This window comes from Podarcis pityusensis (assembly GCF_964106645.2).
Source record: "Podarcis pityusensis genome assembly, chromosome: 16".
Classification (NCBI taxonomy): Eukaryota; Metazoa; Chordata; class Lepidosauria; order Squamata; family Lacertidae; genus Podarcis; species Podarcis pityusensis.
Window position 1 is genome coordinate 9,762,983 of NC_138041.1, and position 15,389 is coordinate 9,778,371.

At 51.1% G+C, this 15,389-nt stretch overlaps 1 protein-coding gene and 1 long non-coding RNA gene across 7 annotated transcripts in view; one reads left to right on the forward strand and one right to left on the reverse strand.

The window, feature by feature from the left end:
* The window catches only part of MUC1 (mucin 1, cell surface associated), a 37,261-nt gene that overhangs the window by 2,074 nt on the left and 19,798 nt on the right, over positions 1-15,389 (reverse strand). For 3 of the 5 annotated variants that reach the window (XM_080984512.1, XM_080984510.1, XM_080984513.1), the window contains 11 exons: positions 14,314-14,504; positions 13,858-13,931; positions 13,362-13,495; positions 12,452-12,642; positions 11,997-12,070; positions 11,501-11,634; positions 10,091-10,281; positions 9,635-9,708; positions 9,142-9,275; positions 7,774-7,967; positions 6,195-6,341 (listed from right to left, as the gene is read on the reverse strand). In XM_080984512.1, the coding sequence (XP_080840638.1) occupies positions 6,195-6,341; positions 7,774-7,967; positions 9,142-9,275; positions 9,635-9,708; positions 10,091-10,281; positions 11,501-11,634; positions 11,997-12,070; positions 12,452-12,642; positions 13,362-13,495; positions 13,858-13,931; positions 14,314-14,504 (1,538 nt within the window). The remainder of the gene's footprint in view (positions 1-6,194; positions 6,342-7,773; positions 7,968-9,141; positions 9,276-9,634; positions 9,709-10,090; positions 10,282-11,500; positions 11,635-11,996; positions 12,071-12,451; positions 12,643-13,361; positions 13,496-13,857; positions 13,932-14,313; positions 14,505-15,389) is intronic. The other 2 variants (XM_080984511.1, XM_080984514.1) reach the window with 2 other exon arrangements.
* Positions 3,552-12,332, forward strand: LOC308465167. 2 transcript variants are annotated; one of them, XR_013980309.1, is made up of 3 exons: positions 3,552-4,101; positions 8,284-8,381; positions 11,543-11,620. It is a non-coding gene; the product is annotated as an uncharacterized lncRNA (long non-coding RNA). The 2 variants fall into 2 exon arrangements; XR_013980310.1 differs by lacking the exons at positions 3,552-4,101; positions 8,284-8,381 and adding exons at positions 10,306-10,699; positions 12,194-12,332 and having other exon boundaries at positions 11,543-12,097.

Genomic DNA, 15,389 nt, shown 5'->3' on the forward strand with positions numbered 1-15,389 from the left:
TTGGCGCTAAACATCCCCTGCTGAGCGACTAACCATATTCACATATTTGGCTCCAGGGTTGCCAACTTCTCTCTACTGGCCTTGCTCCTCTGCCATTAGTAAGAGAGAAATGGAACAGGAGATGCAATGCTTCTTGCATTGCTGGGCCAGAAAAAGTTCCCCCAATGGAATTTCTAGCTGTCCAGTGTGTTGTATTCAATATTATTCAAACTCAAACTGAAGGATGGGAGAGAAAATAGATTCAGTTTGCATTTGCAGCAGAACCTACTGAATTCGGACTTTCCAAAACAATACAAGAATGGAAACACAGCCCTTCTTTGAAATCTGTACTTTGAATTCTGAGATGCAATTCCCCAAATAACGTTTACTAAAAATGTCTATATTGTGGGGATATAACACATACAAAATGCATTATATTAGAATAAATCATTTGCAAAAATATGTATGTTAAGTCAAAACCGCATACAAAAATGTGGGTTTTTAAAGGAGAAATTTGTACTAATAAGCTGATGAGTTTTCATGAGGATTCCGCCTCCCTACTCCCACCCCCCCCCAAAAAAAATCACAAACCACAGTAGGAAGGTGGATAACTGAAACCAAGCTTGGAAAAATGAGAAACAGAGAGACTCTAAATGGGCGGGACCATTCATCCCTACTTAGAGCAGATCCATTGACATGAATGGCCATTAATGGCTAACGGGCATTTCAGTTGATTTAGTTTTGAGTAAAACTGGATACAGCATAGAGAGAAAGTAGAGTAATCTGCACAGGCTTGCCAACAGTTTTACGCGCTCTGATCCTGTGAACATTCAACAGCAACCTGCTTATCTGAAAGGGTTTAAACTGGGAGACGTGGGTCCAAATCTTGACCCATTCACAGACTCGTGGGTTTTTAGCTTGGCGGCAACAAAGCCTCCTGGCCATGTAAAACTTCATCCTTCTTAATTTGACACTGGACTGAATAACTTACGCATGGACAAACATAGGTTTTAAAATTCTGAATATTGGAATGTCCTGTGTAAATTCTATTTACACAGAGGGCCACTGAGACCTTTACCTTGGCAACAGGGAAGTTCAGAAGCGAAAATGTCCAAAATTCTTTTGTGAGGCGTGCCAGTCATCAGGCCCCATAAAAGACGTTTTATGCCTCCTGTTCCCAGCAAAGGCACGAGGAGTTATTTTGTCACGTAACAATAAAAAGCAAACAAAAGTGCCTCTTTGCATGCTAAAAAGGTTGGAACTTGGAGGATATGAGCAAATAAGGGCAGCTCAGCTGCAAGGTGTACAGGTGAGGCAAGTGGCAGAAATAGGGTACTATTGCAGGGTGGGGAGGCAGATTTTGGATGACGCCACCTGTGGACAGCTTTGCCTTGGTAAGGGCCGGCATGTGTGAAGGCTTCCTGGAACATTGTTAACATCCCTTAGCCTTGCTTTTGAAAACATCTTTGTGAGCGACCTTGAGCCAAGGGAACACGAAAACGGCTTGTACATTTAAACCAGGTGGGCCCAGTTGCAACACAGAGTGCTGAGGCTGCAGCCTGCCCGCCAGCCCTGCCCTTTTGCAGCATTCTCCATTCCACCCAGAAGGGATGCGGGTGGCGCTGTGGGTTAAACCACAGAGCCTAGGGCTTGCCGATCAGAAGGTCGGCAGTTCGAATCCCCACGACGGGGTGAGCTCCCATTGCTCAGTCCCTGCTCCTGCCAACCTAGCAGTTCGAAAGCACGTCAAAGTGCAAGTAGATAAATAGGTACCGCTCCGGTGGGAAGGTAAACGCCGTTTCTGTGCGCTGCTCTGGTTCGCCCAAAGCGGCTTAGTCATGCTGGCCACATGACCCGGAAGCTGTATGCCGGCTCCTTCGGCCAATAAAGCGAGATGAGCGAGATGAGCGCCGCAACCCCAGAGTCGGTCATGACTGGACCTAATGGTCAGGGGTCCCTTTACCTTTTACCATTCCACCCACCCCAAACAAAAGGCACTAAGGCTCACTGAACATGCTCTGTCTTTACTCGGTTGTTCAAAATATTTTCTTTGCACTTCTGCAAACCTCAAGGGTCTCCCAAAGGCTGCCGGTGCCTCCATCTTGTGTAAGTGTGGGGAACCTTTGGTCCTCAAAAAATTGATGAACGGCAACTCTCATCATTGCTGGCGGTGGGTCATGCTTGCTGGGACTGATGGGAGTTGTAGTTCAGTAGCATCTGGGGGGTGGGGCTAAAGGTTTCCCACATGGGTGGCTCTGTCCCAGCTGTGGGTCATGAGCTTCACAGGATGGTCTGCTTGGCCATTGTTGGAACATAAGAACGCCCTGCTGGATCAGGCCAAAGGCCGATTTAACCCAGCATCCTTTTCCCCACAGCGGTCCATCAGAAAAGGAAGTCCACTGGGAGGGCATGGACCCGAGACCCTTCCCTCACTGTAACCCATAACAGCATCAGAAGGGGCCTCCAAGATCCGACCAGTGGCCCTGTCCTCACAGTGGCCAAGCAGATGCCGCCATAGGAAGACTGATATGCTCCACGGAGGACCTTAAGGTCCACAAATAGCAACACTCTAGTGGTCCTGGGCCCTAAGGAAGTCAGATTAGCTTCAACCAGAGGCAGGGCCTTTTCAACACTGGCCCCACCTTGGTGGAACGCTCTGTCTCATGAGACCAGGGCCCTGCAGGATCTGATTTCTTTCTGCAGGGCCTGTAAGACAGAGTTGTTCCGCCTGGCCTTTGGCTTGGAATCAATTTGATTCCCTCCCCTTCTTTCTTTTTTCCTTTCTCCTTCTGAGTTGGAACTCCTATTTGGGGACTTCCCTGGATTTTTTCTGGCCCATGTAGGACCAGTCTGGATAGTTAGCCTTGGTGAAGACTTGATGTTTTTATCCCCCAAAAGGTTTTTGATTGAGATTCACTGAAATGAGGCTGCATTTTAATGTTTTAATGTTGTATTTTAATGTTGTTTTTTAAGCTGTATTCTAATCAATTGTTTTGGTATTTGGTGAGCCTGGTCTTGGCTGGGGAGGGCGGGGTATAAATAAATTTTATTATTATTATTATTATTATTATTATTATTATTATTATTATTAAAGCGGGACCTGAGCACATCAACAGCTCTGCCTTCAACAGGGGAGGTAGAATATAGCCATCGATAGAGTGGTTTAACAGTCAATCCCAGGAAACTCTGGAAATTGTCACTCTAGAAGACAAATTGAGGGTGTCCTAACAACTCTTAGCTCCCCAAACTACAGCTCCTATAATTATTTTTTGAGGGGGAAGCCATGACTATTTAAAGTGCTACTATAGTGCTTAAGGCTGTGGCCGAAGTTCTCCTTAGAGTTGACCTGTTGGGGAGCTATGTTTGCCACCGCCATCCATTGCAATGGGTTTGCTCTGAGTAGCACAGACACTGGATACAGCCTTCCACGTCCTTCACTTCCCCTGTTTTTCTGCTGAGGAAACGGAGAGAAGCAAAGGGCTCAGGTGCATTTCCACCTTTCCCTGTGGAACACTGAGGGCTAGCGCCTTGCTTATCCCCTTCCGATAAGGAAAAAGCCAAGGTGGAGCAAGCTGACCTAAAGGGCCGTGCGCATGCAATTGCCCCAACATCCAGGGGGCCCAGATCGACCCCACTGAATGTCACTTTCCCAGAGGGGTTAAAAACGCTGGGAGCAGCAGCCAGCTGCTGAGGAAAGAGCCTTGGAAGGCAGCCAGAAACATCACAAGCAGCTCAATGTCGTGTGTAAACATTGCCCAGTCACGAGGGTGGGGAGCGGCCAGGCCAGCTGAGGTGCTGGCCACGTATCCCCAGGCAACCACACCAAGAGCAAAGGGGCTCAGTCCTAGCCTGGGACCAGCACCACGATGCCCGCTGTATTCATTTGCAGCAAGGGGACAGGGCGGGAGGGAGGAGGGTGAAGCCATTCCAGGGACCTGCGGTGCCAGGCTTGACGCTGCTCCCTCTTTCTCTCTCCCCTCCTCCTAGATTTGCAAACAGTCCCAGGGTGCCGAGCTAAATATTTGCTCAACGTCTCCATGTTTGCTCAGCAGAGCCGCGTAGGGAACAGGACAGATGCACCCGGCTCTGTGGGGAGCGAGCGGGGCACGGCGCATGGCCGAGGTGACTTTAGCAGGCCTCTCCCTGCCACATGCGCAATGGCACCCACCCCTTCCTGAGAGCCACCTAATGCCCGGGAGGCCCTGCTGGGGTCGGTTGGCGCAGGTCGCCTTGGCAACATGGCCTACCCAGCCATGACGGTCACGCTGACCGTTCTCAAGGGTCAGCGGCCTGTCAGGAAGCAGGGTGGGTGGGTGGGTGTTATCTGTGGAAGTTCCCCAGGCCTCAGCCTTGGAGGAAGGAAAACGGTTTCCATGGCAACTGGTCGAAGGCTGCCTCGGGTGCGCTAGGCCGAAGCCTTGGCCGAAGCAGCCGTTGGCCGTTGCCACGGTGACCACAGCTGCGGCCTTTCGCACCAGCTGCCCCATTAAAGATTAACTCAGGGGCAGAGGTGGAGGGCAGGGAAACCCGCTCTGGGGTTCGAGGGCAGCAGTGAAACCGTTGTGTCATGAAGGATGAGAGGCAGGGGCTTCCGGGTGTCCTCCATCATGACTGGCAGAGATGTTGGCTGCAGGGAAAACCCCTTGACGTCGCTCAGCGAGCAGGGTCTCTGCCCGCAAGGGGATTGCAAAGTAAAGGCTGACACAGGGGGAGTAATACAGGGTAGGGAAATGAGTAGGACAGGCAGGAGTAATCAGAGGCAAACAACTGACTTGCGGCCCCATCTCGCCTGCAAACATGGTGGGGCTTGGGATAGTTCCCATTATGCCCCAACCCCTCCAATTCTTAGGGCCTGACTGGAAGTCTGCGTTTGTTTACCTTCTTCTGTCCAATTTTTCAGATTTTAAGCTCCTTAGGGGCAGGGGCCTGAACTCCTGGAGTCCCTCTAATGTCAATGTGGGTGGTTTTTTTAAATATTATTATTTCAATTTATATCTTGCCCTTCCTCCTGAAGGTGCCCTCCTGAAGGTGCCCAGGGTGAGGAGAATAATAATAATAATAATAATAATAATAATAATACACACACCATTCTAAAGACATCTGAAGGCAACCCTGTACAGGCAAGTTTTTAATGTTTGATGTCCTCTAATGTGTCGGACGCTGCCCAGAGTTGCTGGGGTAGCCCAGTCAGATGTACAGCATAATATTATTAATAATAATTCTAAAAACAGTTAAAACTTTCTAACAGCATTTAAAAACAGTCCCTCAGACAGTGAACCCAGGGTTGCCAGGAACAATGTCTTTCAGCCATCAAATGCCTGGGTGAACAGGAATGCTTTTAAATTGTTCCTGAAAGCTACCAGGCGCACCTCCCCAGAGCCCCACAAAAATAACACTGGTGACAAGTAGGTGCCATGTGGCAAATTCAAGCCTGCCTGCATGAAACCATTAACTGTTTCTATGGGGCTTCTTTTTTTTGGTGGGGGGGGGAGGAGAGGAATTAGATTAGAAAGGTATAGGTAGGGGAGGCACTAGGAATGGAAACAGGAACTGAGCTCGATTGACCAAAGGCCTGACTCTGTATAAGGCAGCTTCCTCCATTCCTATTTCATAGAATCATAGAATTGGAAGGGACCACGAGGGTCATCTAGTCCAACCCCCCTGCAATGCAGAAATCTTTCAACCAACATGGGGCTTGAACCCATGAACTTCAGGTTAAGGGTCTCATGTTCTGCCGACTGAGCTATGGTCTCAGCCCTGTGTTCAGAATCATGAGGCCTTTCTTTCTGAGGGAAGAGATGTAGCTCAGGGGTAGAGCATCTGCTTTGCATGTAGAAGGTGCCAGGTTCAATTCCCTGCATCTCTAGATAGGGCTGCCAGTCAGTGCAAACAACACTTAGCTAGATGGACCAACGATCTGAGTCGGTATAAAGCAGCATCCTGTTTTAATCAGCCCTTCATTCAGAAACTTGAGGACTAGAATCTTTCTCTTAAGGGGGAAAAGCCATAGCTCAGGGGAGAGCATTTGCTTTGCATCTCCAGACCCCCTGTCTGAAATCATGGAGAGCCGCTGCCAGTCAGTGAAGACAATATTAGGCTAGATGGACCAATGGGCTTATTCGGGGGCATGGCAGTTTCTAACATTCCTATGTACTATGTCCTGGGTCACTAAAGAGCACCCCAGGATTTGGGTTGGGTGAGTGACTCTTGCTCACCTCGCTGTATGGGTTAGGCTTGCTTCCGGGGGCAACGTATCGCCCGTGTGTGTGGTACGTCGGGTACTCACTCATGACGTGGTAGGAGTCTTGGTTGCTGAGCAAATCAAGCTTCCCCCGGTGATTCCGTCGACACCAGTAGATGATCTGGGAGGGAGTGAAGAAGAGTAAGAGTAAGGAAAGGTCATGTTGCTGGGAGAGATGGATTGGGAAGGTGAGAGAGAGCTGTGAGAGCAGGGGGTTGGACTAGATGACCCTTCCAACTCTACAGTTCTAGGATTCCAAGTTCTACTTCTGAGTAACAAAGTATTACAGAAATGGGGAGCCTATTTTCATCAGCGGGTTGCATTCTCTTCTGGGCAACCTTCCGAGGGTGACAAGCCGCTAGTAGGTGGGGCCAAAGAGCTATTAGCAATCAAAGGGTATTAGCTAGGGTAGCTAAAGGAAGCCTCCAGCTCCAGAGGCACTCTACCTCTGAATGCCAGTTGGGAAAAAGTAACAGCTGCTGCTATTGTTGCCCTGTTTGTGAGTTTTTTGGCTGCTGTAGTGGAAAACAGGGGCTAGAATAAATGGGTCTTTGTGGCCTGATCCAGCAAGGCTCTTCTTAAGGCTCTTTAGCCACAGCAGCTCAATGGCACTTCCATGTTCCGTGGCAGTATACCTCCAAAGGGCATATACTGGGGTGGCAAGGAAGACAGGAGGGCTGATGGGACAAGAGATTTAGCTCTATGTTTCCTTTTACCCAATGCACTATGGTGCATACGCAGCCTGGCAATCACCCTGTTGTTCTGTGCAATGGAATCTGCAACGTGCACACTAATTTGCCTCATTTATTCTGGTTATATACCAGAATATTCTGGTTATATATATATTATATACTATATACCAGAATATTCTGGTTATAGGGACGCGGGTGGCACTGTGGGTTAAACCACAGGGCCTAGGACTTGCTGATCAGAAGGTCGGCGGTTCGAATCCCCGCAACGGGGTGAGCTCCCGTTGCTCGGTCCCTGCTCCTGCCAACCTAGCAGTTCAAAAGCACGTCAAAGTGCAAGTAAATAAATAGGTACCGCTCCGGCGGGAAGGTAAACAGCATTTCCATGCGCTGCTCTGGTTCGCCAGAAGTGGCTTAGTCATGCTGGCCACATGACCTGGAACCTGTACGCTGGCTCCCTCAGCCAATAAAGCGAGATGAGCGCCGCAACCCCAGAGTCAGTCACGACTGGACCTAATGGTCAGGCGTCCCTTTACCTTCATTCTGGTTTTTGCAATGAGGACTAGAAATCGCCAGGCACGTCTGATTCACTACTGAGTAATAGGCTGCTAAGCTAGATAGACACGAGGCCTGATCCTGCAGGTTCTTTCTTATGTTCCCCATATCTGCCAGGTGGTCCATTGGCTCTGCCCCAACCACACCCACTAGTCTTGCACCTCTGGCTCTGAGTCTATATAGAGCCAGCTCCCTGAGTCTCCAGCCGCCTGGCGGGTTGATGTAGCTGGTGGCGGAGCTGTTGTTTTGGGCCCAGTGGGTCTGCACCTCCACCAGCTTGATTTTGAGAAAGAAGGCTGAGAGGCTTACCAGGATCAGGAAGGCGATGAGCGCCAGGAGAAGAAGGATGCAAACTAAGACGAGGAGAGCAATGCCCCAGCCTGGGACAGTCTCTGGGTGAGTGGTTGGGGTGGTTGTAGTCAAGGTTGTTGTTGGGGTGGTTGCCGGGGGGGAAGTTGCTGTTGAGGGCGGGGGGTTGGGGGGTTCCGTGGCGTCTGAGGTCACTGGAAGATAGCAAAGAATCCCATTAATAACCCACTTTAGGGAAACACCTGAGGGATTTGTGGCTGATGAAAAAGAGACATGCCTGTGGTCCTCTTCGGGGATTGGTACTAGAGGTGGGCAAGATTTGATTCAATTTTCAGGATTCCATACGCCTTTGTAACCGAAAGCCCCCTTCACTGCATTTCACCATCAGCCATTTTCCATTTCATTCAAGAGCAGTTTGTTGATCTCTGTCCTCCTAGCTATCTGAGGGTGTTGTTGATGTCCCACCCCCTGTTTTATTGTCCCTTTCTGTTTTTTCTTTGGACACTGCAGATCCGTGGGGGGAGAGGTGCCCTCCCCAGCTGCGGCAGGATCAGCCTCCGGAGAAGCCCAGTGAAGCAGCTAAGCCAACCTTAAACCTGCAGGAATGGGTATGAATGGGCGTCTCAAATGGGAGTCTCCTCCATGACCATTTTGGGAGGAATGGAAAATTTGTGGGGAAGATCCATGGCTCATCTGCGTTGCATGCAGATGGTTCCAAGTTCAGTCCCTGGCATCTTCAGGTAAGGCTGGGAGAGACCCCTGTCTGAATGGAATACCCTGAAGGATTATGGGAATTGTACTTTTCTAAAGGTGCTGGGAATTGTAGCTCCCTGTGGTAAAGTACAGTTCCCAGGATCCAGGGGCGAGGTGGGGGAGGTTTGCTTAAATGTTTGGTGTCTAACCATTAACAAAGATTTCTGCCTGTGAATGAGACAGTCCTCGCTCTCCTCCCAGCTCCCAAAGTGAACCCTGTGCTCCCTCCAGATCTGCTCCAGAAGGCCATGGGAACCCCAGAACAGTTTCAGGAGGGGTGTGGGGAGAGGAGAGCGTCCCCCTGCACAAAGAGAAATCCTCATGCTGATGGAGGAAGAAATCTAGCGCTACGCTGCAGTCCACCCAAGGGCCTTGAAATGTATGGTGCATTCTCCTCTTTGAACATCATGCCATTGTCTTGCATAATGCAATGTGCAATGAGCATACTAATCTGTAGAAGCAACACTGAGTGCTAGAAACCTGCCTAGACTTCCAGGAAGGGAATTCTGTGTCTCGAACTGCACGAGGGGCTCTGAGTCTTGTGTCGCAGACACAGCCCGAGGGATGCTTTGCTGTAGTACCCAGACCCCCACTGTTCATCCTTCACCCCTTCACCTTCAATCTGAGTCAGGTTGAGACCCTGCCGTTTGTCTTCAGGTGCGTTGCTCAGAGCAGTGCGGAGCTTATTGGCGGAAACATCTGCACTTTCCTGGAAGCGTACCGTTGTATCTGCCAGCACTGAGCCATTTCTGTACGTTAGGGAAAAGAGAAGCGTTGGCGGATCTGGAATTGCAGCTTGACAGCCCCACACTCCCATCACTGAGCAGAAGAGCAGCTGCTTTGCATGCAGAAGGTCCTTGGTTTAAATCTCTGGCTTTGCCAGGGAACGTGGCCAGAGAGGATTGTTTTCTACCTGAGCATCAATTGGCATGAAACCTGAATTGGAGGGGAGGGGACCGCAAGGGCCATCTGTCCCCCCCCCCTGCAGTGGAGACATGTACATGCTTAGCAGAAACACAGAGAGACACAGGAAGCTGCCCTATACTCAGCTGAAGCCACGACCCACCTAGCTCAGGTGGGTGCCCTCATTTAATCTTCTTTTCCGTACCTGAAAGAATTCACCGTGTATCCCATATATTTCCCTTCAAAAGGGCATCCTGTGCAGTTGAAAACGTCCTCATACTGTGGAAGGAAAAGGGTATAACGCATGTTGTATTATGCTATTAACTCATTTTCTGAGGCTTGAGACATGGCTGGGATGAAGTCAGCCTTCTCACCTTCTGTTTGCCCCACCCCACCCCACAGGAAAAGAGAGGAACAGAGGAGAACGTGTGGGGCAGCAGAGACGAGGGGGTATTGAAGACTGCATATAGGGGCTGACAATCCCCAGGACACTGCGTCACAAACCTGGAAGCCCCATAGCTCTGCAGTGGCACAGAGATATCTGCCCCATTCTTTACAGATGAACAGGCCCCACCCCACCCCCGGACTGAGAGGCTGGGGGGCAGCATTTCCCTCCCCAGCGCCCCCTCCCCCAGGGGTGTGGAAAGGCCACAGAACTTACCATCTTCTCGATACTCCCAGTCAGGTTGAGGTATGCTTTGGAGGACGAATCCAACAAGTCCTCAGTAAAATTCATTGTGATGTGGTAAGTGATGGTGAACGTCTGCTCTATGGGAGGCTTAGGTGTGGTTGTCTTTGAGCTGGTGCTAGTCGTGGTGGGAGAAGGCGTTGTTAGCGTCTCCTGCTTGGTCACTGAGGTGAAAGGAAACGATCTCATTAGGACCCCTCCCGGAAGGAAAAGATTTGTGGCGGAGGAAGAAGAGGCAGGCCTGCTGTCCTGCTCAGGGATTGTGCCTAGAGGTGCTCAAGCTTGGGTTGGAGTCTTACTTTCAGGATTACGGGAAGCCCCCTTCTTTGCATTTGTCCCACTCCCAGCCCTTCTCAGTTCCATTGATCTCCATCCCCATATATAGTCACCTGCGGGGGTTGTTGAAGTTTGAGCATCTCTTTCTGCTCTTTCTATGGGCACCACCTGAGCAAGAAGCAGGTAAATGGGGCGAGAGGGGCCCCCCAGCTGGAGCAGGAGGAGCCTCCGGAAGGAGACCCGGAAGCTGCCTCCACAGTCAGGTGTTCCAGCCCACCATCACCCCACAATGGAAGGAATGTGTAGGTAGGAACGGGTGTTTCCGGTGGGAGTCCCCTCCATGTCCATTTACTCCTCTCCCTTTGGGGAGGAATGGGAAATCTGTGGGGAAGACCCATAGCTCACTGGGTAGATCATTTGTGGTAAAAGTAGTTGGATTCTGGAACCTCACTACATGCCTCTTCCTGTGTCCCCACCATACATTTAAATGCATGGGTTATCTGCAAGGATCCTGGGAACCAGGTTGCTAAAAATGCTGGGAATCATAGCTCTGTGAGCGCTCAAACACTGTTCCCAGGATACTTGGGGGCAAGCTGAAGCAGGCGGCATGCAGCTATTGCGTCCTGTCCTCGCAAGGCTTGCTGCTTGCTCAATGGGACATTTCCTCCTCTCCTCCCTCCCGGCCCAAGTGAACCCTGTGTCCTCTCCAGATCTGCTCCAGAGGTCTGGGGGGAACCCCCAGAGCACTTTCATGAGGGGTGTGGTGAGAGGAGAGCGTCCCCCTGTGCAGGGAGAAATCCTTGTGCCAATAGATGGAGAGGTTGAGTGCTACTTTGGGGCCAAACCAAAAGGCCTTAAATATTTGGTGTGTTTCCTGCCTGAGCGTCATGCTGTTGTTTCGCATAATGCAATCTGCGGTGTGCATATTAATCTACAGAAATCATCCCAGTTTCAGCACTGAGGGCTGGAAACCTGCCTAGACTTCCAGGAAGGGAATTCTGTGCCTGGAGCTGCACAAGAGGCTCTGAGTCTTGTGTCGCAGACACAGCCCGAGGGATGCTTTGCTGTAGTACCCAGACCCCCACTGTTCATCCTTCAGCCCTTCACCTTCAATCTGGGTCAGGTTGAGGCCCTGCCGTTTGTCTTCAGGTGCGTCGCTCAGAGCAGTGCGGAGCTTATCGGCGGAAACATCTGCACTTTCCTGGAAGCGTACCGTTGTATCTGCCAGCACTGAACCGCTACTGTACGTTGGAAAGGGAAAAGAGAAGCTTTGGCAGATTTGGAAATGCAGCTTGACAGCCCCACACTCCCATCGCTCAGCAGAAGAGCAGCTGCTTTGCATGCAGAAGGTCCTTGGTTTAAATCTCTGGCTTTGCCAGGGAACACAGCCAGAGAGGATTGTTTTCTGCCTGAGCATATCATGGCATGAAACCTGAATTGGAGGGGAGGGGACCTCAAGGGCCATCTGTCCCCCCCCCCTGCAGTGGAGACATGTACATGCTTAGCAGAAACACAGAGAGACACAGGAAGCTGCCCTATACTCAGCTGGACCCACGACCCACCTAGCTCAGGTGGGTGCCCTCATTTAATCCTCTTTCCGTACCTGAAAGAATTCACCGTGTATCCCATATATTTCCCTTCAAAAGGGCATCCTGTGCAGTTGAAAACATCCTCATACTGTGGAAAGAAAAGGGTATAACGCATGTTGTATTATGCTATCACATAACTCATTTTCTGAGGCTTGAGACATGGCTGGGATGAAGTCAGCCCTTCTCACTTTCTCTTTGCCCCACCCCACAGGAAAAGAGAGGCACAGAGGAGAACGTGTGGGGCGGCAGGGATGAGGGGGAATTGAAGACTGCATATAGGGGCTGACAATCCCCAGGAAGCTGCGTCAAATACCTGGAAGCCCCATAGCTCTGCAGTAGCACAGAGATATCTGCCCATTCTTTACAGATGAAAAGGCCCCACCCCACCATTGGACTGAGAGGGTGGGGGGCAGCATTTCCCTCCCCTGCGCCCCCTCCCCCAGGGTGGTGGAAAGGCCACAGAACTTACCATCTTCCCGATTGTCTCATTCAGGCTGCGGTATGCTTCGGAGGACGAATCCAACAAGTCTTCAGTAAAATTCATTGTGATGTGGTAAGTGATGGTGAACGTCAGCTCTATGGGAGGCTTAGGTGTGGTTGTCTTTGAGCTGGTGCTAGTCGTGGTGGGAGAAGGCGTCGTTGGCGTCTCCTGCTTGGTCACTGAGGTGAAAGGAAACGATCTCATTAGGACCCCTCCCGGAAGGAAAAGATTTGTGGCGGAGGAAGAAGAGGCAGGCCTGCTGTCCTGCTCAGGGATTGTGCCTAGAGGTGCTCAAGCTTGGGTTGGAGTCTTACTTTCAGGATTACGGGAAGCCCCCTTCTTTGCATTTGTCCCACTCCCAGCCCTTCTCAGTTCCATTGATTTCCATCCCCATAGTCACCTGCGGGGGTTGTTGAAGTTTGAGCATCTCTTTCTGCTCTTTCTATGGGCACCACCTGAGCAGGAAGCAGATCAATGGGGCGAGAGGGGCCCCCCAGCTGGAGCAGGAGGAGCCTCCGGAAGGAGACCCGGAAGCTGCCTCCACAGTCAGGTGTTCCAGCCCACCATCACCCCACAATGGAAGGAATGTTTCCGGTGGGAGTCCCCTCCATGTCCATTTACTCCTCTCCCTTTGGGGAGGAATGGGAAATCTGTGGGGAAGACCCATAGCTCACTGGGTAGATCATCTGTGGTAAAAGTAGTTGGATTCTGGAACCTCACTACATGCCTCTTCCTGCGTCCCCACCATACATTTAAATGCATGGGTTATCTGCAAGGATCCTGGGAACCAGGTTGCTAAAAATGCACAAGAGGCTCTGAGTCTTGTGTCGCAGACACAGCCCGAGGGATGCTTTGCTGTAGTACCCAGACCCCCACTGTTCATCCTTCAGCCCTTCACCTTCAATCTGGGTCAGGTTGAGGCCCTGCCGTTTGTCTTCAGGTGCGTCGCTCAGAGCAGTGCGGAGCTTATCGGCGGAAACATCTGCACTTTCCTGGAAGCGTACCGTTGTATCTGCCAGCACTGAACCACTACTGTACGTTGGAAAGGGAAAAGAGAAGCTTTGGCAGATTTGGAAATGCAGCTTGACAGCCCCACACTCCCATCACTCAGCAGAAGAGCAGCTGCTTTGCATGCAGAAGGTCCTTGGTTTAAATCTCTGGCTTTGCCAGGGAACACAGCCAGAGAGGATTGTTTTCTGCCTGAGCATATCATGGCATGAAACCTGAATTGGAGGGGAGGGGACCTCAAGGGCATCTGTCCCCCCCCCCCTGCAGTGGAGACATGTACATGCTTAGCAGAAACACAGAGAGACACAGGAAGCTGCCCTATACTCAGCTGGAGCCACGGCCCACCTAGCTCAGGTGGGTGCCCTCATTTAATCCTCTTTCCGTACCTGAAAGAATTCACCGTGTATCCCATATATTTCCCTTCAAAAGGGCATCCTGTGCAGTTGAAAACGTCCTCATACTGTGGAAGGAAAAGGGTATAACGCATGTTGTATTATGCTATTACATAACTCATTTTCTGAGGCTTGAGACATGGCTGGGATGAAGTCAGCCCTTCTCACTTTCTCTTCGCCCCACCCCACAGGAAAACAGAGGCACAGAGGAGAACGTGTGGGGCAGCAGGGATGAGGGGGAATTGAGGACTGCATATAGGGGCTGACAATCCCCAGGAAGCTGCGTCAAATACCTGGAAGCCCCATAGCTCTGCAGTAGCACAGAGATATCTGCCCCATTCTTTACAGATGAAAAGGCCCCACCCCACCATTGGACTGAGAGGCTGGGGGGCAGCATTTCCCTCCCCTGCGCCCCCTCCCCCAGGGTGGTGGAAAGGCCACAGAACTTACCATCTTCCCGATTGTCTCATTCAGGCTGCGGTATGCTTCGGAGGACGAATCCAACAAGTCTTCAGTAAAATTCATTGTGATGTGGTAAGTGATGGTGAACGTCGGCTCTATGGGAGGCTTAGGTGTGGTTGTCTTTGAGCTGGTGCTAGTCGTGGTGGGAGAAGGCGTCGTTGGCGTCTCCTGCTTGGTCACTGAGGTGAAAGGAAACAATCTCATTAGGACCCCTCCCGGAAGGAAAAGATTTGTGGCGGAGGAAGAAGAGGCAGGCCTGCTGTCCTGCTCAGGGATTGTGCCTAGAGGTGCTCAAGCTTGGGTTGGAGTCTTACTTTCAGGATTACGGGAAGCCCCCTTCTTTGCATTTGTCCCACTCCCAGCCCTTCTCAGTTCCATTGATCTCCATCCCCATATATAGTCACCTGCGGGGGTTGTTGAAGTTTGAGCATCTCTTTCTGCTCTTTCTATGGGCACCACCTGAGCAAGAAGCAGGTAAATGGGGCGAGAGGGGCCCCCCAGCTGGAGCAGGAGGAGCCTCCGGAAGGAGACCCGGAAGCTGCCTCCACAGTCAGGTGTTCCAGCCCACCATCACCCCACAATGGAAGGAATGTGTAGGTAGGAACGGGTGTTTCCGGTGGGAGTCCCCTCCATGTCCATTTACTCCTCTCCCTTTGGGGAGGAATGGGAAATCTGTGGGGAAGACCCATAGCTCACTGGGTAGATCATTTGTGGTAAAAGTAGTTGGATTCTGGAACCTCACTACATGCCTCTTCCTGTGTCCCCACCATACATTTAAATGCATGGGTTATCTGCAAGGATCCTGGGAACCAGGTTGCTAAAAATGCTGGGAATCATAGCTCTGTGAGCGCTCAAACACTGTTCCCAGGATACTTGGGGGCAAGCTGAAGCAGGCGGCATGCAGCTATTGCGTCCTGTCCTCGCAAGGCTTGCTGCTTGCTCAATGGGACATTTCCTCCTCTCCTCCCTCCCGGCCCAAGTGAACCCTGTGTCCTCTCCAGATCTGCTCCAGAGGTCTGGGGGGAACCCCCAGAGCACTTTCATGAGGGGTGTGGTGAGAGGAG